Source organism: Pelodiscus sinensis, chromosome 3 (genome assembly GCF_049634645.1).
Source record: "Pelodiscus sinensis isolate JC-2024 chromosome 3, ASM4963464v1, whole genome shotgun sequence".
NCBI classification, from domain to species: Eukaryota; Metazoa; Chordata; order Testudines; family Trionychidae; genus Pelodiscus; species Pelodiscus sinensis.
In genome coordinates, this window is record NC_134713.1 from 27609871 (window position 1) to 27631586 (window position 21716).

Sequence of the window (21716 nt, forward strand, 5' to 3'; positions counted from 1 at the left end):
ATTCAATCGGTTCTTTTTGTTCCATTATGTGATCTTAACATAGGCGATTCAACTATCATTTATACTTCACAGTTTTCAATGGATTGCTAACAGTATTTCCATTTTTAAAGTTTCACCAAGCCTGCAAAGAGTTAAGAATGTGCTTAATTTTAACCATGTGAATAGCTCTGTTGAGGTCATTTAAATGGTAGAGAAGTAACTTTTATAACTGTTTACGAGTTCTATTCTAGTTCTTTATTTTTCTCAACAGTGATGAAAAGTAATCTACTCACCTAGAAGATGTAGCTTGCAAAACAAGAAATACATGGCGTTACCAGAATACTACAAAAAGGTTTACGCTCCCCTCCAATCATTCTAACAAGCAATCAGATATACATTAGAATAATACTGGAACAAAACAGTCAGGATTTCAAGTTTAAAATTACACATTCTGTGATATCCCACTGATTTTGAAATTTATGCATAAACTTCCCAGTGCCCTGAAGAAAACATACTGGGAAAGTCAACAGATAATGCAATTAAATACAACAGAAAAATAATATAATTAAGTAAGTATAATGGAGACAGAACTTTCCAATGAGAATAAGAAATCCCATGATTTGCCTAAATATTAATCAGGCCCTTGTGTTAAAGACTGAAAGTGAGGTACATAGAAATTCATAGTTTAAATGCATCGTTTTTCAATCACTAACACCACTGTTATTTAAGCATTCACGTCCTTCACAGAAGTTTATCAATAGTGTTTTTTCAATTTTTTCAAACCAAATTCAACATTTAATTATATGATCAGCTGGCAAATATCAGATTTTTAAGTGATATAAAATACTACTCCCTAAAAAATGGTATTTTGTTTGTGGTGGTGTTTTTTCATTGCAAATAATTCAAAAGGATATTAACAATTGAGCACTCTACTGTAGATGTGTGTTCGACATGCAATACTTTGGGAGGGACACACTAATTCATGCAGGTCCTCCCCAACCAAAGTTTTCTACTGAGTCTTCCTTCCTCCTGTGGTTAAACCATAACTGCCTGTTTACATTTACTGTAACACTCAAGTGCTTTTTCCTATTAAAAAGGGATAGGTAACTACAATGCTAGCTAGATTGGCTTATTCATTGCCAAAAGCACACAGTAGTGATTCTGTTTTCTTCATGTCTCTAAATAGCAAGTAGAAGTTAAAAATTGAACACCATACAAGATCATTTTCTACCAAGAACCCAGTTAGTTAGGGGTGATGGCTGCAGAAAGTTCTATCATTCCGAAAGTATACATCCTAATCACAGCAAATATTTTACACACTGCTTAATACCAAAAGAGCTATTAGCTTTTGCAGTTAGTTCCCCATGTGAAAATTTTCACACCTACTTCTACAAAGAATCTATTACACAAAGAATGTATTCATGTCACAGCAGTAAAGGAGGAGGATATTTATTTCATTCAGCTTATAAAATACGTTCCCATCTTTGGGTGCACATACATTCACTATAGACAAACCTATAACAAACATCAAACAAACTTGCCCTGCCTCAAAACTTGTCACCTGCCACCCATCTACTTATGGGTCCCTTCCCAGAAAAAGCCTGATAGAACAAGTCATCCTGAAAGTCAACCAAGACAGGCTTTGATTAACCAACATTGGAAGCAAGTTTTGGAGTTACAGCCCTCGTTACAGAGAATGCCCTGCCTCCAACACCTCATGATTAAATTCAGGGAAGGAGTGGTTGGGTAGGAGGAGATGTTAGATCATATGCCTTAGATTACCAAAGGTTTTTTCGGGTTAATCTCATCTTATCTTCACATTACATATTTTCAGCTGTATTAGTGCTAAATATTTACCATGGCTCTCTTCTCCATCTCTTCTTCAATTATTGTGCTTTGGTTTACTGTTCCCAGCCTATGGGAGTCCCCCAATTAGCAAATCTCAGCTGGAAGTTCGTGATAGCATTTTATAACTTTGAGGATCAAAAGATAGAAGAACCATTACATTACTTACGAAAACCAGCTAGTAATTTTCTAATACTTTTTGCAAACTGAAGACTCTGGAAGATTGATCAATAATTGTTGTAGGAGATTCAATGACTTGTCTGGATATGGATTCACGTTCTGTTGGACAGCTATTTTCTTTGCAGCTCCTGATTTTTGAAAGGTCCTTTTATCTTTTGTGCCCATATATTATAAAACAATATACTGTGAATCTAGAAGGTAGTATGGAAATTTGATACTATATAACTACCATACTTTTATCCCTCACTGTTCAATTAACCTCAAAAGGCAGGCTAATCTGTAGGAAAATTAGCATCTTCAATATGGTATCCAGACTGCTACTTGTTGGATTGTTTGGATTAATTATTTTAACATTAAAAACTGTTTAGGAGAATTTTTCCTGTTATAGAAAAGGAAAAACAAGTTTCCAAAAAAGTAGATAATCCAAATTGTTAATATGAATAATCAGGACATAGAAACAGGTAATTGTTTTGGGCAAGCCCAGATTGCATCCTCTCATACTTGTTATGACAATATCAGAATGTTGCTGATCAACATGTTTAGAGAGAGAGACAGACAGAGAGAACGAACCTACTGGCTAATTTTTCAAAATACATTTTCTGCCTGCTTCTATTAGACAGAGTTCTCAAACTTTTTATTACCATGGATCACATTTCATTAAAGAAAGCCGAAAATCCACTTCTCTCTCAAATGATCATATGGGACACTTCTCCTTTCATTTGTGATCACCTAATATCCCTGTAGCAATTGTTTTGCATGTATTCATCTTCAACTTTGATGTAATAAGGATCTATCCTTCTTGAATTTGCTATGCAGTCTCCTTTGTTGTTGGTACAATTTCCTTTTTTTTTTATTCTTCTTTCCCTGTATGTTTTTGAACTGCTTATTCCTTTTCTTTCCTCTTGATCATGCTTTGCTTCTATTGGATTCTTCATTTCCTGAGCATGCAGTCTAGATACCATGATTTCTTTTTCCCATGGTCCTCTGGGCACTGCCCTGCTGAAATGATCAGCCTCTGCAGTTACTGAAAGGGTCTCCTTTTTCCATCTCTTCTTTAGCAGTGGACCTGATAGGGGCCAATCTTGCCTCCTAGTTACCAGATGCTTTTACATGTGTCCAGATACCTCTTTGCAAAGAAGAGGCTCAATACTTGTGGAAACATCTGAAGAAGCCTATGTCCAGCCACCTCTCCCCAGAATACTGTTTAGAAAAATGGGCTAGGCTGACAAGGATCACTGACTAAGACATTGATTATTCCACCATGAAGTGTTAGAAGGTCCCAATTCTCGGTAGATTTTTAAACATTTTAAAACTATACCCAAAAGTTGGGACAACGTGCCTTTCTTCATAAAGGAAGATATAAATACAAAACACAGGAACTACTTACTGTAAAAGGAGCTGATAAACCAAATCTGTAAACTAGAATAACCTGCATGTGCTTAATAATCTGAAACGTGGTACAGTCAGGAGCAGCAGATACTGGGAGGTACAAAAGTTCTAATATAAGCTACTAGCTGATTTTATAACTGACACTATTTCCAATATCTCTGCCAACCACAAAATTTACAGCCAAACTAATATTTGACGCTGAATGGGAATGACTTGGTGACTCAGTACTTTGTATTAAACAGATGTTCTTAGCGAGGCTGTCAGCTTAAAAATTCCCAAATTAAAATGGAATTTCCTCACTTGTTTTGTATTATTCACAGATCAGTCTCTCACCTTTCTCCACCCTTTTGTCAGCCCCTGAATCATTTGAGCCTTCTTCCACACAGCCTCTGTGGTTCTAGTTCCTTGAGATCATCCACAAACCCCTTACTTTCCACATTTTAAATACATCTTAAAAAAAACACTTCTGCCAATGCAGAAGTAAGTTTTGTATCTGACATCGTGTTTTCCTCTTCCTCTAAACTCTATCCACCTGCCAGACTGCAAACTTTGGGATCACCCCCCAAAGTTGCCTAAACACATGTTCAGATCAAACATATTAAAATTTTCTTCAAAGATACATAGCAAAGTTGGGTACCCATATGGAAAAGAAGTTCACCAAAATGCATTGACCAGAAGAACTTTTACAACATTTCCCTAAAGCTATTCTGGTATGTCATCAAAGCATTTACCATATAATATATTCCTACCATTTTAGATTATTAAAAGTGAAAGATTTCAAAAAATCAAGTTTACTTTCCACCAATATTTCCTTGTGTCCACACAAGGAAAAACAAAAAAAAGAGACAGGGATTAGAGGATGAATACTAAATACAAAAGAAGCCTGTTTTGCTAAATAGCCAAATACATTCCACTTCTCCATTTTATCTGGAAGAATTTTCAGTACAACAGTTCTTTGGGATGCATAACGCTACTTTGCTTATTGATAATTTTGCGTAAGAAATGTCAAGTTGCATGAGTTTATACATTATTAAACGAGCAAAGACATGGTTGAGTGTTACTTTGCACGTGCTCACAAGACAAAACTGAGTGATGATCATTTCTATTACAACACTTAAGTTTAATGTGTTTTAAAAGGCTACTCAGTGTTGTGTTGAATTATCTAACAAGCATTACAATTTAAAGCTTGCAAACAAGATTGATTGAATTTCACAAATATTTCATTAGGTTTGTTTTCCTCCATTAAGCAATACTTTAAGACAGGTAGAAACAGGTTAGAGTTTCTGTTACACAACAGCGGGCTCCCATGATAAACTTGATTACAATAACCCTGCCAGAAGTGAACTTCCTCCTCAGCTCTTTTAAGAAAGCCTCACCCTTGCTTATTATCATTCTGAAGTTGTTTCAGAAGAGAAAGAAGAAACTTGGCACCTATTAATTGCGTATCCGTAGTACATTAAAAAAGAGAAACTAATCCCACCTAATAGAAGGGTTAAAATGTACACCAAAAACATTAACAGAAATGAGAAGGAAACTACCGTTTATGGTTTGGAATGAAAAAAAATGAAGTCAGCAGAACTGATTTGCACAACTTATATGTTCCTAAAAACAAAGCCTTACCTGGCTTCTGTGTCAATTCTAAAATGTTTGGAGAAGGGGAATACAGATAACCTTTTTGGAACGTCACTCAGTGGGTTCTCACTGGTCTACATCCAAATCTCAGTAGACAGAAAAAACAAAGAGGTGGCTCACTTGTTATCTTTCTTAGAAACTACCACCAAGTAACCATCTCTACTCTGTGATTTTTATGGTGCAAACCAAATTTATTTGGTTCTAAAAATTGTACTTCAAACATAATATTAATCCTCTGCCCAACTGAGTTTGTTTCTTGTAAATCCTAAATGCTCTAGAAATATATGTACTTTACCCACAACATAATCTGAATTGTGGCATCTCTATAATATGCATGTCTCACTACCCTTCAGAGAAAAATAATGCATTCTTCAATAATACATAATTTTACCATACTATTACCTTTAAAAGTATGTACATTACTTCAAATCTGGGCAAACTTCCCAAGCAATAAAGAGGATTCTTATTCCATCAAGTTCACTAACTAAAACACTGATCCTGATTTCAGTAAAGCTCTCCTTGGGTGCAAGAATCTGCCTGTGCTACGCAGATCCAATGATACAACAGTAGGACCTAAAGACCCACAAAAAGACTGATACATGGAAGCAGAGCGTAATGTATAGTTGTCACTGGAGTGGGGAGCATTTTGTGGAAAGGAGCAAACAATTCAACTTAATTACCAACAGATCAGTCTTAAAGAGCTGGTTGACTCATTACCCTGCAGTCAGGAAGCTGCCTACAATAAAAATGCAAATGTACAATCCAACAAACAAGGGAAACTGGAATATTTTAAATACTGGCAGTTTCCTGAAAGGGACACAGACAAATATTGTCTAATTTCATTAGAGTGCCCTAAAATTATATGTCCTTAAATTAATTTTTCAAATGTATTTAAAAAAAGGAAGGTGAAGATTAAAAAAAAAAAAAAAGATTTAGGAGCACAAGTCCCAATGGGATGTGGCCATCCTCAATTCCAATCCTGCTTCTGCACTGTGTAGTGTTGGGCAAGTCACTGTCACAGCTTCCCTGATGTACAGTGATCATAACAGTACTCTCTTTTTACAGGAAAGTTGCAAAGATAAATTCACTAATGACTGCGGCATGTTGATATTATGTTGATGAGTGCCCAAAAGGAGACCACAAGGAACTGAGGCATTCTGTAGTCAATTCAGGGACTGGATGGCATGCAATAATGCAGCCATGGAAGTGCACATTTGAATCATAAGGATAAAAATCAATATCAAATAGCTGCTTCATTTTCCGAACACCATCCATCCCGTGCACTAAAAATGGGGTTTGTATAAAAAAAACTGTTTATGATCATTTATTTAAAGACTGCATCAAAATGCATGCACAAAAGGGGACCAACTGAAGCATATAATGAAACCTCAATTTTGGCATTTCCAAACTTTTAAGTGTCTACATTTGCAAACAAAATAACTTCTGAATGTAGGGGAGTTTTGTATGCAAGTTATATTAATTTACCCACAAATCAAAGCTCTGCATTTTCTGAAAGAGCTGAACAAGACAATGCTCTATCCATTTAATCAAACATTATTAGGCTTCTGCTTTTACTGCATTTTTACCCATCAGACTTTTTGTGAATGTTCCTTCCCTCCGCTGGAGCTAAGCTGCCAATATTACCTAGTCTCTCTTACATTGGTGAATAATCAAAATTAAAAGTTGAGTGAGCTGAACAAGTGAACATTTACACCTCCAAAATGGAGAAGTATTTAAGCAAAGATTTCAAATGTTTAGTTTAAATGGGGTCACTTTTAGCCTACAGTAAAGAAACTTAGGCTTCCATCTCATACACACACACACTTTTTAAAAATATATATAATAAGAGAAGAAACATTTACCATAACATTTATCATAACTTGAAATCCTAGAAGGATGACATGAAGCTATATCTGATTTATATGCACCTTTTGTGGATAAAAGATTAAAAAAACCATGTTGTGGTTTGTGAGAATTGTAGATTTATATGTTCAATATTTTAACATTGATAAATTCTGAGTAATCTTTAGTAAATCAGGGTTGCAAGATCTTTTCTAAAATAACATGGAGGAGAAGCCACACCGTCCATAGTTTTAGGCCAAGCAGAGCTATTTGTTTAAGACTGATATATTATGTGTTCTTGTACAATGTTATCTTTCAGAGGACAGCACAAGTCTTAGCTAGCAGCTTGGGATAGATTTAAAGTATATTTAAGCATTATTCTGAATTACATAAATGAAATATATAAATGAATAATCTAGGGGGTCTTTAAATATCCTTCCTCTCCTTTCAGACTGACACCCAAATGAGGTACTACGTTTTCGTAGGAATCGACAGTTCTACATTCTCAGGCAAAGATACCCCTTTATGCCAAGTAAATTAAAGAGCACAGTTATACTAATGTGTTTATTATGGTGAATTTTTAACTGGACAAATAAACACTGGTGATAAAAAGCCAGCCAATTATACTGTCTGACAATGATATAATTACGTGGATGAGGGGATGGATTGTACCCTCAGCAAGTTTACAGATGACACTAAGCTAGGGGGAGAGGTGGATAAGCTGGAGGGCAGGGACAGGGTCTAGAGTGACCTCGACAGATTAGAGAATTGGGCACAAGAAATCTGATGAGGTTCAACAAGGACAAGTGTAGAGTCCTGCACTTAGGATGGAAGAATCCCAAGCATTGTTACAGGCTGGGGACCAAATGGCTATGTAGCAGTTCTGCAGAAAAGGACCTGGGGATTACAGTGGATGAGAAGCTGAATATGAGTCAACAGTGTGCTCTTCTAGCCCAGAAGGCTAATGGCATATTAGGAGGAACACTGCCAGGTGATCTAGAAAAGTGATTATTCCCCTTTATTCAGCTCTGCTGAGGCCACATCTGGAGTATTGTGTCCAGTTCTGGGGCCCCCACTATAGAAAGGGATGTGGATGCACTGGAGAGGGTCCAGCAGAGGGCAACCAAAATTATTAGGGAGCTGGAGTGCATGACTCATGAGGAAAGACTGAGGAATTTGGGTTTGTTTAGTCTGCAGAAGAGGAAAATGGGGGGGGGGGGGGGATTTGATAGCAGCCTTCAACTTCCTGAAGGGAGGTTCCAAAAAGGATGGAGAAAGGCAGTAGTGACCAATGACAGAACAAGGAGCAATGGTCTCAAGTTACAGTGGGTGCAGCACTAGGTTGGATATTAGGAAAAACTATTTCACTAGGAGGCTGGTGAAGTACTGGAATGGGTTACCTAAGGTGGTGGTGAAATCTCCACCCCTAGAGGTTTTTAAGTCTCGGCTTGACAAAGCCCTGGCTGGGTTGATTTAGTTGGGATTGGTCCTGCCTTGGGCAGTGGGCTGGACTTGACCTCCTGAGGTCTCTTCTAGCTCTATGATTCTATGATCATTCAGTAAAGTATCTGGTTAACAAATACAATTTGTTAAAAGCTAAAAGGCAAATAGAGCTGGCGAAGAAATTTTCATTATAACGATTTTCCAAACAGCACATACCTGTTTCACAAAATTAAACTTTTCTATGGGAAAACTTTAATGTTGCTGAAAAACAATGAAGTGATAGCTCCTAGGTTTCCCACCTGTAAAGCTTTTTGTCAATTTCACTTTCACTAAGAAATTAAAAAATTTTACATTGGTTCTCACAAAACAGAAATGTTCATTTCACGCATGGTCTACAGATATGATAACAGAGCACATCAACAGAATAAAACAGAGTAACTAAAAACCAAGGAACATGGAAACTAACACCATTCATATGCACTTCTGGAGTGCACTGCATATAAGGCACATAACTAGCAGCGAAAAAAATATCTTCCTGTTTTAGAACAATTAGTTGTTCATCAATAAATCATCATAAAATTTGATAAGAAATCAAATTAAAATCTTCTAGTGTAATACTAATTACCAAAAAACAATCCACATAGAAAATGCTTTTTGTTTCTGAATTCCTGTTCAAATCCTCTTTCCCCATTCTACTCCAATTCTTTGTTCTTCCTAATCTTCCTTCTAACCCTGAAGCTGTGTCTAGCAAGAACAAACTGAATAAATTTTCAAGACAACTTTAAATCTACTGCTGGACAAGATGAGAATTTGAAAGGGAAGCTGTTACTGTCCTGCTCCACCCTTATTTGATTACTTGTCAAGCTTGGTATGCCACCCAGTTTAACATGCATATAGTAGAGCAAGGAATTTTACAAGGGAACTGGGTGATGGGCTTCTCTTTCAAAATCCATTTCTGAGGATTGGAGACCAGGATCTGAGCACCTCAATCTGCAAAGGAAAGAAAAATGAAAGCAACAAAAGAAGAGAACAAGGAAAATAATTTAATTTTAATCCGCCCCTCAACCATGGGCTGGAAGAAATTATGGTTTATGGGATTTTTCTCATTTATGACCTGGCAGACCAGGAATTAGAGGAAACTAAGTATGAATACTTATTTTTACAAAAATTGGTTAATAATAATGCTCTGGCTAATGATGAAGCTTTATAGTCTCAACATGTATCTAAACAGTTGCCATCTTGACCAACACTTGGGTTTGAAGTGGGGACTTCCATAGCTAAAATACTTGAGTCTCTATAACACAGTGTAACTCACCCCATTCCCGGGACTTGAAGGGGATGAACAGATGCAGACACACACATTCTCTGATCAGTGAGTTACAAATTTACTCAAAAATGGGAAATTCAGATCCATAACCCAAGCTATTTTATGAAGTAAGGTAACAAAAAATAATACATGCAAGCACTTAAAAAAAAAACCCCACCTTACAAACCAAAATTAAAAGTAGGGGTACTTCTTACATATTACAAACTCCAAAGAGTTTAGGAGATGTTTTAGCATGTTAATGCGCTCATTTTAGGGACTTATTTCAAAACCTAGTAAAATCAACAGACTACATCTGTGTCACTTAAATTATTTAAAACTGAAGGTAAGAATTTCAAAAGAATGGCCTGATGCAAGATACAGAGCACCAGAAACAAAAAGAAATTTTACTCTTGATTTGTAGGCGGGACCAGGTAGGTAAGTACATTTTTAAAACTGAGTGATTCATTTAATCAGCCCCTCCTAGAAAAGCACTATAATTAGGAAGACTAAATCCACACCTATAACTAAAGAAACACTGTCTAGTTTTTATAAACTTCCAAAGCTTGCCCAAACAGTGACTGTTCAAAAGCACCTAAATTTTCAGCTATTGAAGTTGAGGAAAATTTATTTGGAATCTTTTATTTCAAAAGATCCTATATAAAGTTATTAGAAGATATATGTAGTATTGCTCAGGTATCTTCAGGGTAGGGGTCTAGGTATACGGGGAGGAGCAGGAGTCAGGGTTGTGGAGTGAAGAAGGGCTCAGGACAGAGCAGAGGAAGCAGGGGACATGGTGGGAGGCTCAGGGCAGGGGGTGGCAAGCAGCTGCTGCCTGGGGCCAGGCCAGCGAAGGCCATGCTATCTGGGTCTGGCCAGTGGCCAGCAAGAGCCCGTCCCTGGGCAGCGGGGGCCTGGCCAGCTGTGGCCAGCCCTGGATGGCAGGGTTCACATGGCCCAGCAAATGGATGCTTCAGGAGGGGATTGTGCAGCCCACCCATTGGCTGCTACCCTGGGCCAGGCTGGGATGGCAGGGGTCGTGCTGCTCCACAGCTCTGTCAGGGCTGATCTTTCTGGAGTGTAACTGTCCCTGCTATCAGTGGTCCCTTTCTATTTGATGAGAAACAGCTGGGTTCCATGAACACCCTATTGTCTGGGCATAGTCAAACCCTGACCTTGCTTTAAGTTATAGATGAGGAAGCTGCATGCCAAATTTGGTGGTTCTAGATGTTACTATTTAGGATGAATTCTTGAACAGACTCCCACATAGACAGATACACACAGTCTTAGATATATATACAGAAATCACTTAATTATTGAAATGCTTTCATTTTGTAGGTGAAACATGGTAGCTGTTTAACAGCATGCAGATACTACACTGCAAAGACACAGCCACATTATTATGTCCTGACAGTGCTGCTGTGAGCTGAGCTGCTCTAGTATTCTTTTCCCAGTCAATTGTAGGACAATTTGTCTTTCTGGGAAGAGGTAGAATTAGGGGAAGGCACTGGAAGATCATCAACACTTACGTGCTCTGGCCTGCATCCTATGGATTACAGCCTGAGTGAAAGCAGTACCCAACTTCTAGACTATACCCCCAGATGAACTGACCAGTTCTGGTTTAAAGTAGTTGGGTGAGATTGCTTTATATGTTGTCAGTAGCAGGGGCAACCACTAAGCAAAAGCCCAAGATAACTCTGCAGAGACACATCCCAAAAGACATACATTTTTACAGGTGAGTGCCAACTGACACCTTGCTAGAGCACTAATTCAGTGTAGACTCAGAGGGGAAAAAGTGACAGCTTTACCGAGTCACCTTTAGACCATGTTCTAAAAGACTGAAGGAAACAGGAACGAGAAAATTTAGTCTTCTAATCCACAGAACAGGATTAGCAAACTGGCCCATAATGCTGTCCCTGTGCCTCAAACCTGAATTCAAGGGACCATCTCAGAACTGTATTTAATAACAGGGACTGAAGCCAGGTCAACATTAGAGTTAAAGCTGCTGTAGGCTGACCATGTTTATCTAACTCTAAGGACTCGTCTACACTATGGGGAAAATAGACGCTGCCTGATTGATCTTCCAGGGTTCAATCAAACTCAGAGGGCACCCCCATCGGCACCGATACTCCTGCTCCTCACAAGGAGTAAGGGAAGCAGATGGGCGCATTTGCTCCTGACAACCTCCTGCTGTGTAGATGGCGATTTAAGATACATCCACAGTTGCGTATTTTAGGTAAGCTTGTCCCTCTAGTGTAGACCAGGCCTAAGCATCTACACTACAACATTGCTCCCACCAGCGTACGTTGCCCACTACACCAACCTAATAACTTCACCTCTGCAAGAGGTGTAATACTTAGGTCAAGGTTGTTAAGTTAATGAAGTATCAGTGTAGACACTACATTGACTGTTTCAGATGTCAGTCCCTGGTGGCTGACAGCCTGAAGCCCAGCTACCTGCTGAGGACATGCACCACCAACAGGAGGACTGTAGTGTGCACACAAAAAAAAAAAAACCTGATATAATTACTGTGGTGGCTGCATGTCGACATAACTTAAGCAGACTTAATTTTGTAGTGTAGACTTCCCCTGATACTATGAAGACTTACGCAGATTAAGGATGTTAAGATGTGGGTAATTAGCTAATCATGTAGTTGACACAATTTGTATCGACGACACAATTAGTCGATACGGAAAAGCGCTCAGTCCTGGCTTGGCCAGGCTTAGGAGCTACCCCCACTGCAGCTCAGCAGTTTAAACGTAGTAAGAGCTGAGTGCGCAGGCTGGGGCTGGCTTTGAATTCAGGCTGCTTCAGCAGCAGCCTCTGTCTGCAGGGATCCCAGCTCCCTAGCGGGACCCTATGCAGACATGGGTTGCTCCGCAGGATGCAGAGCTGCCTCTGCTTGTAGTGAGCCTTGGCCCAATGTGGGCAGAGGCTGCTACTTGGCAGACTCCCCTGCCAGCCTCCTTGTGCTGCTGCCTCACTCACTCGTGCTGAAGTAAGGAAATGCAAATAGTTGAGTAATCAACTTGACTACCCGAGAAGCCTAGTTTATCGGGTAGTCGATTACTTGCTTACATCCCTAATGTAGATTAGTATCACTAGCCATGTGAATGGTTCTAAAAATTTGTTTCCGGGAAATTACTCATATACAAGTCATTGTAGGAGTGGACCCCAAAACAGTAATTCAATATTGTTGTATGGAACCTCAGAAATATAATGCTGATAGGGTTTTCAAAGTTCATCAAGTCCAGCACCCTGCATTGAAGCAGAACCAAGCAAACTTAAACCATCCCTGACAGGTGCTTGTCCAAACTAGTCTTAAAATTATCAATGACAGGGACTCCACAACCTCCCTTTGAACCCTACTCCACAGCTTAGCCACCTTTCTAGTTAAAAAGTTTTGTCACCTGAAAACAAACAAGCCATGCTTCAATTTTACTAGCGTATTAAAGTAATTTTACCATTTTTTCAGGTTTCTTTTGTTAGGACACGGTAATCCAGCTATCTTAAATATAGACTAATCATTGTATGGTTAGCTAAGTAACGTGTGATACAGAAGTGAAAGAAAAAGGGATATTTTGAGTTTTTAAAAATTACTTTTGCATTCTCACTTATTAAAAATCTATTGATATTAATTGTGTGCTTATTGAAAGCACTGCACAAAAACAATAACTTTAAAAAAAAACAAAGAAAAACCAACCAATTTAGATATAAGTAGCCCAGTGTCTGTAACGCTGACGTACACGGCCACGCCCCCTGGCCATGTACGTCAGCGCCCCGCCCTCCTTGGCAGCTCGGCCGAGCGTTGCGCCGCTCAGCTGGACCACAGCGGGGGAGCAAGTGGCGGCAAGCGGCCGTTTGGGATCCACGTTCCCCAGGCATGGGGAACGCGGACCCCAAACGGCCGCTTGCTGCCACTTGCTCCCCTGCCAGGGCCCAGCTGAGTGGTGCTGGTGCCGTGCCGCTCAGCTGAGCCCCGGTGGGAAGGGAAGGGAGGGGGGCGGTGACGTACATGGCCAGGGGACGGGGCCGTGTACATCACCGCCCCCCTTTCCCCTCCCACCGTGGCACTGAGTGCTGCCCCCCTCATTCGGGCCGCCATGGGAGAGGGGCAGGCAGGGGGCGGTGACGTAGACAGCTCTGCCCCCTGGCCATGTACATCACCGCTCCACCCCCTTCTCTCGCGGCAGCCCGGCTGAGCAGGCAGCACTCAGCCGAGCTCCATGGGGGAAAGGGAAAGGGGATGGGGAGAGACGGAGGGGAGAGAGAGGCAGGAGGAGGAGAAGAGAAAGAAAGAGACAGAGGCAGAGGAGAGCTGAGAGAGAAGGAGGCAGTAGGGAGGGAGAGAGAGAGAGAGAGACTGGAGGCTCAGGAGAGAAGACCAAGGTGGAGAAGAGACCAGAAAATCCCATCTTACGATGGGCTAATTGGCTAGTTTAGATATAAGGCCAGAATACATCAATGAGACTAATGAAAAATGAACACTTCAGTGTGGTTTTTCATAAACTAGATTAAATGCTGTAAACATACTGAACTATATTCTGAAGAAGTGTTTAGTAGAGCTCATTGGATTAATTAAATACTAATAATCTACAATCTCCTAACAGATTTTATAATGTTACAACACAGATGATATCTTTTTAATCCTTTTGGATGTCTAATAAAGTATTAATTTCTAAAACTGAGACCTTCAGGTTAAAAATAGGCCCAGTCATTGTTTCCATCTTGCTAGTAGGAAGTTATCAGAACTGCTGTATAAATCTCTCTTCATAATCCATAGGAAATTTTCTGATTTTATATTTTCCTTCAGGCTAAGTAGCAATTAGTCTGCATCCAAATCTCACATGGAAAATAGAAGACGCTCACTGCTTTAAAAAAAAATAAAAAATAAAACTTGAGATTTACAAAACAAAAATGGCTTTTACAATTTTAGCTTTAGTTGCACAATGCTGAATTGATTCTGCTGCATATTTGTGGTATGAATATGTTTAACTCAAGTTATTTTTATTGAGCAATCGAGATATTTGGTAGTCACAAGTAAAGAAAGCAAAATATTCACAGCACATGATCACCACAGAGATCTTTCAACTGTAGTTTTGACTATAAATATGTGAATTACAGAAGCACAAAATCTAAGCGCAACAGGTCTCTGATCACAACACTTTTGGAAAACTCATCGATATTTTGCAGTTCAGCCCTGTTTCTAATAAGAATGAGACAAGATGGGTGAAGCGATCTCTTGTATTGAACCAATTTCTGTTTGTGTAAGAGTGAAAGCGTGTTTCTTTCACTGAGCTCTTCCTTCAGGTCTAAGAAAGAAACCGTGTATGCATTGCAATGATACTCCTGTGGCTGGCCTATACTACTTGACTCTCGTTCTTGGCCTAACGTGTTGTTTAATTATCGTGTAGCTGTTCAGGGATGTTCCCAGGACTCTCCCACCTCAGTCCTAGACCCAGGTTGCAGCCTGAACCTGAAACTATACCACAATTAAACCACACCTCAGCCTGAGCTAGTGGCTAGGGATGTTAGATAGCAGGTATCTGAATAGTCGAAAATGCATGAAATCTATGCAGTTACATGACTATTAGATAGTTCCTGGGAGCGGGGCCAGCAGCCAGTGCACTTCCAGACCCACTCCCAGGGAGCCCCTTGCTGCTACCTCTGATACAGAGGCAGCAGCACAGAGTGGCAGCAGCCCCTGTCCGTGGAGTGTCTGAGCTCCCCATGTAAAGAGGCTGCTCTGGGAGATGTGGATCAGCTTCTGTTCATGGAGAGCTCAGTCCCCTCATGGACAGGGGTTGCTACCTTGAAGCAGTCTCTGCTCGCAGCACAAAGCAGCAGCACAGTAGGAGGAGGCAGGGAGTGGCACTGAGGACCCAAAGCTAGGGGAACTGGCTTTTAAGCCAACTTCCCCCAGCACTGGCTCCTGCTGGTCCACCCCCACCACTTGCTGCCTCTGATACAGTGGCAGTAAGGAGAGGGAATGCAAGTAATCAACAAGATTAATTGATAAGCCTACGCTTACTGGTTAATCATCTAGTAGACTATTCGTTGACATCCCTACTAGTGGCGTAAGTCAGCTGCATGTGTAATTGTGGAGTAGACCAATGTTCCCTCTAATGTTTTCCATCCATATGCAGAATAAATTCTGTTATGTGCACTGAGGCATGTCTAGATGTGCACAAGTAGTATAAACACATGCTGCCAGCTGTGGGTGCTCTGCTAATCATCTGGATGGCACTGGAATCTCTCTTGGATGGCAACCCAAGCCAAGGGAACACTGGTGTAGACATGCATTCAGAGTATGACTGTAAAATTCAAAGCAGACCATACCATTCAAGGTGAAATGAGTAGTTAACGTATCTATAGCCATATAACAAAGGAGGGTTAGTGGGTTACATATAGCTGAAATGAGCCATAAATTCAGTGTTTTTACTAAACCCAGAATTTTTAGGGTGTAGCACAGATATTAATTTAAGTTCCCAAGCTCATCTTTTCAAAGTATTGTGCAGATTTCCTTTGAGGACTAGGGATGTAGTGTGTTTAACTGGTTAACCCATGGCTGTGAGCAGGGGGCTGCTCTGGTCCCAGCTCACCACTGCCATGGCGCAGCAGACAGCTGCGCCAATACAGCCCCACTGTGGGTGGTAGAGGCTGCTCTACTCTTCACTGAGGTTAGAACTCTACTGGATTAATGTGTCTAGTTCTGAGCACTACATTCAAGAAAAGATGAGGACAAACTGGAGAAATTCCAGAGAAGAGCAACAAAAACAATTAAAAGGTCTAGAAAACATGACCAATGAGGGAAGACTGAAAGAATTGAGCTTGTTTTAATATGAAGAAAGCAGAGGGAGAATACATAAATATTCAAATTCATAAAAAAAGTCAATAGAAGAAGAGAGAAAAATTATTCTCCTTAACCTTAGAGCAGGAGTGGGCAACAGAAAAAAAAAAAATCAGCAGCCCCCAGAGTTAGTCCCTAGCAGCCACAGCCCACCATGTTTACCTGCACCTCTGCAAGTATCGGAGGATCACAGCTCTGGTTGGCCGCAAATTGCCATTCATGGCCAATTGAACAGCGGGAAGCATCGTGGATCAGGACGCTACTTCCCACTGCTTGCATTGAACATGAATTGCGATTCGCAGTCATCGAGAGCTATGATCCTCTGATACTAGTAGAGTTGCAAGTGAGTTGGGGCCCCCAGGGACTAACACTGCGGACTGGATCCAGTCCACGGACAGGAATTTCTTATCAGGGTAATTCAGCACTACAATAAATTGCCTATGGAGGTTGTGGAATCTCCATCGTTGGAGATTTTTAAGAGTGGGTTAGACAAACACCTGTCAGGGATGGTCTAGATCAGAGGTTCTCAAACTAGGAGGCATGGAATGCATTGTGGGTATGGGATGCTTTCCCCACAGCAATGAACAACTAGCAAAGCTGATTCCTCCAGACAGATCAGCTCCAGATACTTCACAGTGCATTTTAACAGATTTCTTCCCACCCCTGCTTCACCCATGTCCTGCCTCTTCCTATTCCAGCTTTTCCCACCCCTACTGTACCTTTCTGGGGGGAATTACCAGGGGACCTGAAACAGAGTGGCAGCAGGGGCTGGTCCTTCCCCACACTCACAGTGCCCTTAAAGAGAGACTCTCATAGTTAGAAGGGGGTATGTGGCAGGACGTGCTGTAGATGTTCTACAAAGTGGGCCAAAGGGAAAGGCAGTTAAGTACATGCAGCATATTTTCATATGGACAGAATATTTTAACGTGAACTCTTTAGTTTAATGCTAAACCCCCCCAATTTTCAATAAATACAGCAAGAACACATGATACTGTAAAAACTGATAAAGCTTGCTTCTCAACAGAGGGAGATTTCAACGGAGTACTGCCTTTATGGGAAGCAGAACCTAAATTCTATTTATATTTTCTGTATTACCCAGGAGAGAAGCAACTAAAATACTTGAGGATAATTATTCACTGGGACAGTTTACCAGGGTTGTGATGGACTTTCCATCACTTACAGTTTTTATAATCAAGTTCAGACATTTTTCTAAAAAATACATTCTAGGAATTATTTGGGGGGAATTATAGGAGACCAGACTAGATGATCACAACGGTACCTCCTAGCCTTGCAATCTATGAGAAAAACATACTTAGTACTTATGAAGTTATCAACCTATTTAATAGGGATGTGTTAGTGTATTTATTTAAATGGTTAACTAATAAGCCTATGGCTCATGGATTAACCTTTATGCTTACACGCAAGGCCACTCCTCCCCTCCACTGCTGCCTCCGATACAGAGGGGAGGAAGAGAGCCCGCAGGCAGGAGCCAGTGCTCCCGCAGACGCTCCTTGTGTGCACCAGCTCCCGTGGAGCCACCTCCCCACTATATTTACACGTGTAACTATTGAAATCTTCAGCAGTTACACGTTTACGAAAGACACATTTAAATATCCCTACTATTTATTCTAATTCAAACATGAAAAGTAATCAGAATAATTTGCTCACTGGCTCCTGGATGACTAAGAGGAAATAAATAATATAACAAAGGTAGATCCACCCAAATTTTCAGTACCATAACTCAGGAGTACAATATACCATAAGATATGTAGCTTATTAAATAAAAATGAAAAAGGTGAAAGTCACCTCTACACGAAAGATCTTGAGATCAACTCCATACAATTTCATCTCCTCTGGAAAACACTGAAAAGCATTCAAGTAAGGAATGTGACCATCTAGAACAAACCTAAATTAAAAAAAAAAGAAAAAAGAAAAAAAGAGTTTGTCAAATTAACATTTAGTTTAAACTATCAGGAACTGGATTAAAGTCTTAATTTCAAAAAGTAAAAATAGTATCAGAATCGAAATGCCCAAAAATGTCAGCTAAACATGTCCTTCAAAATGCTGCCTTAATCCTAAAAAGCTGCTTGTTCTTTAACATGAAACCTAGAATATTGAAATTCAAGCTCAAATGTGACACTCAGATAAAGTTAGGGCACTTAGTTTACTCTAAATAATTTTTTTTCCCTTCTAGCTTTCCCTGCACATTCTAGAGTCAAATCTTGCAAATAGGCAGAATATTTTAATTGACATAATTAGTGAGGTGGTATGTAAGTCAGAAGAATAGCATCCCACCAACATAATAGTGTTCACACCAGCGCTTCCATCAGGGTAATTTAGGTCAGTCAGGTGGGTGGTCTTTCAAACCTCTGAGCAACATAAGTTTTACTGACAAAAGCGCTAGTCCTATTCTCTCTGGAGAGGAGTTTGAATTATATCATATATATACACCGATATATCTGGGCAGTTACCTTAATTCAATAAGCAAGCACAAAAACAGCAAAGAACACTGGCTTTAATTAAAAAAAAAAAAATGATGTCACTGTTGTAACAGAAAATGCAATGTTGGTTTTAGAAAAGGGCACCAGGAACTTGGATAGCTCAATACTGAGATGACATATTCCTAAAAGTCAATACCTGTTTGAAAAATTACACTGAACAATCATGCAGTACACCTCTTTGTAGGCCCTGGCAGACTGTCAAGGAAGAAAAAAAACACCATATACTGAAAAGCAGAGATAGAATATCTTTTCCTTCTATTCACTTTTGCAAGTGAAAACAAAGCTAGAGAAATTACTTGACAGGCATTCCTTAAATCTTCTTAAATCATAGAAAAGAAGCTACTTGTTATATATTACTTGATAGCTATCAAAATTCCATTTAAGAACTACTGTAAGTAAACATCAATCCCTATGACTTCTCTATGACTCTTTCTTTGAGATCTGGAATTTAAATTCAAAAGTTTAGTGGCATAAGTTTATGCTGAATGATTCTAGAAATAATAGAGTCAAAGTAATTTTTTAAAATAAAGATGCATTAAATAAAGAATATATCCCTCTAAATTAGAATGATCACAACATTTGTAACAATTAGAACATGATTTTAGAATGTTATCTTGCCTAGTACTTTTTATTCTGAAATTCTGTGCACTATTACATCAGTTTGACAACAATGAATCACAAATAAGGAATTAAAAATATAACTGAAATATCCTGTCTCCAATAGGAAAACTATGCATTATTCTAATCCCAATCAATGTGGACAGTAAAACCTCCACCCTCCAGAACTGTGTTAGACAACTTCACTCTACAGGTTGAGTCTACATTTGCTTAATGAGAGATATATTTTGATGCAGTTTAAACAAGGTACTCAATAAATGTGGTTCTGAACAGATCAAATTGTTACAACCATTTTTAAAGAATTCTCATAGCCCTGGGATAAAAGAGCCCATTCAAAGTTGGACACTTATCACTCACAGCAGCTAACCCAAGTGCCATGTTCTCCCGTGTAAATACAGAGAGCTACAAATATTATAATGAAGATAAACACTGTGTGAGAAAACATCCAATTTTTGTATGACCCCCCCCCCAACTCCAAGTGCCCCAGGTTCGAATACATTTTTAAAGCAATTTTAACATCTTTTGTCTCATTCACGCTTATTTTACGAGGTGTTGCTTGTATCTAATTTAAAATAAGCTGTATTTAAACAAAGTTTTAAACATGTTCCTATTGCAAAAAACAGATGGGACATAATAGTCTGTCTTTTTAAATAGGATGATCCAAGGTAGATAAGCCCTAGGTCTTGTGTATGATATAAAAAATAATATGCCAAGGCTACAACAGAAGTGCCACAAACTGGTTAAAATTCTGGTCTTGTTAGACTTGCTAGATTGAACCTATTTTAGACTGCATTACTATATTCTTTCAAAGCCACATGAAGTCTACCATGTTAAAACTGTAGTCTTATATGTTGAAAAGGAACATAAAAAACAACCATCATATTGAATGTTAACAAAAAAATATTGCTATTTGAAACATATGTAGGAACATTTTAAAATGTTATTTTTAACTAATAAGATGAGTTAATTGCAAGGTTATGTACTGAATACTCCAAATAGTAGTCATAAGAATTTTTGGGTGCTGTAATATAAATTCCTTAGAAACTGGCTGGATGCCTTGAAGTGGTGCCCAAGCATATATGACAGAGGAGGAACAGTACCTCTGCTTCTACCACTTTTGGGGGGGGGGGGGAAGTGGGACACTTAGCATGACTAGTATTCCATTGTTTTAAATATTCATAAACTATATATAAAGAACTAAAATGCAAGCCTGAATATTAACACAATTTAGTGGGCATGTTTTACTTCTCAATTTGAGTCTATACCTCCATTTTATTGCACACAAAAATGTGTTAAAACACAAGCATTTAAGTCAAGAAGATGGAAGCCATATTTATGATTTGTACTGAGGCTGATATTTTGGCAGTAGCATAAGCCTGGATCTTTAGAGCATTCATTCATAGAGTCCGTCAAATCCACGGATATCCAACTTAATCTATAGTATCCACATGTGACCATAAAAACGGCCATACTGGCTCAGACCAAAGGTCCATCTAGCCCAGTATCCTGTCTTCCAACAGTGGCCAATGCCAGATGCCCCAGAAGGAGTGAATAGAACAGGGCATCATCAGGTGATCCCTCTCCTGTCACTCATGCCCAGCCTCTGACATAGGGTAAGGACACCATTACAACCTATCCTGGCTCATAGCCATTGATGAATCTAACCTCCAGGAATTTATCTTGTTCTTTTTTTAACCCTGTTAAAGTCCTGGTCTTCACAACCTCCTCTGGCAAGGAGTTCCACAGGCTGACGGTGCACTGTTTTATGCTTCTTTTTGTTTGTTTTAAACCTGCTATCTATTAATTTCATTTGGTGACCCCTAATTCTTATGGTGACCCCTCATTCCATACCATTCATGATGTAATAGCCCTCTATCATATCCCCCGATAGTCCCCTCTTTTCTAAGACGAAAAATCTTTTTAATCTCTCTTCATATGGAACCCGTTCCAAATCCCTAATAATTTTTGTTCCTGTTTTCTGAACCTTTTACAATGCCAATATATCTTTTTTGAGATGAGCAACCACATCTGTACGCAGTATTCAAGGTGTGGGCACACCATGGATTTATATAGAGGCAGTAAGATGTTCTCAGTCTTATTCTGTATCCCTTTTTCTAGGATTCCTAATATTCTG

General features: G+C 39.4%; 1 protein-coding gene across 1 annotated transcript in view; it reads right to left on the bottom strand.

Annotated features, from left to right (window-relative positions):
* Positions 1–21716, bottom strand: part of TAF1B (TATA-box binding protein associated factor, RNA polymerase I subunit B) — a 68698-nt gene that overhangs the window by 21178 nt on the left and 25804 nt on the right. The window contains exon 8 of the mRNA XM_075923512.1: positions 18270–18369. Within this exon, the coding sequence (XP_075779627.1) occupies positions 18270–18369 (100 nt within the window). The remainder of the gene's footprint in view (positions 1–18269; positions 18370–21716) is intronic.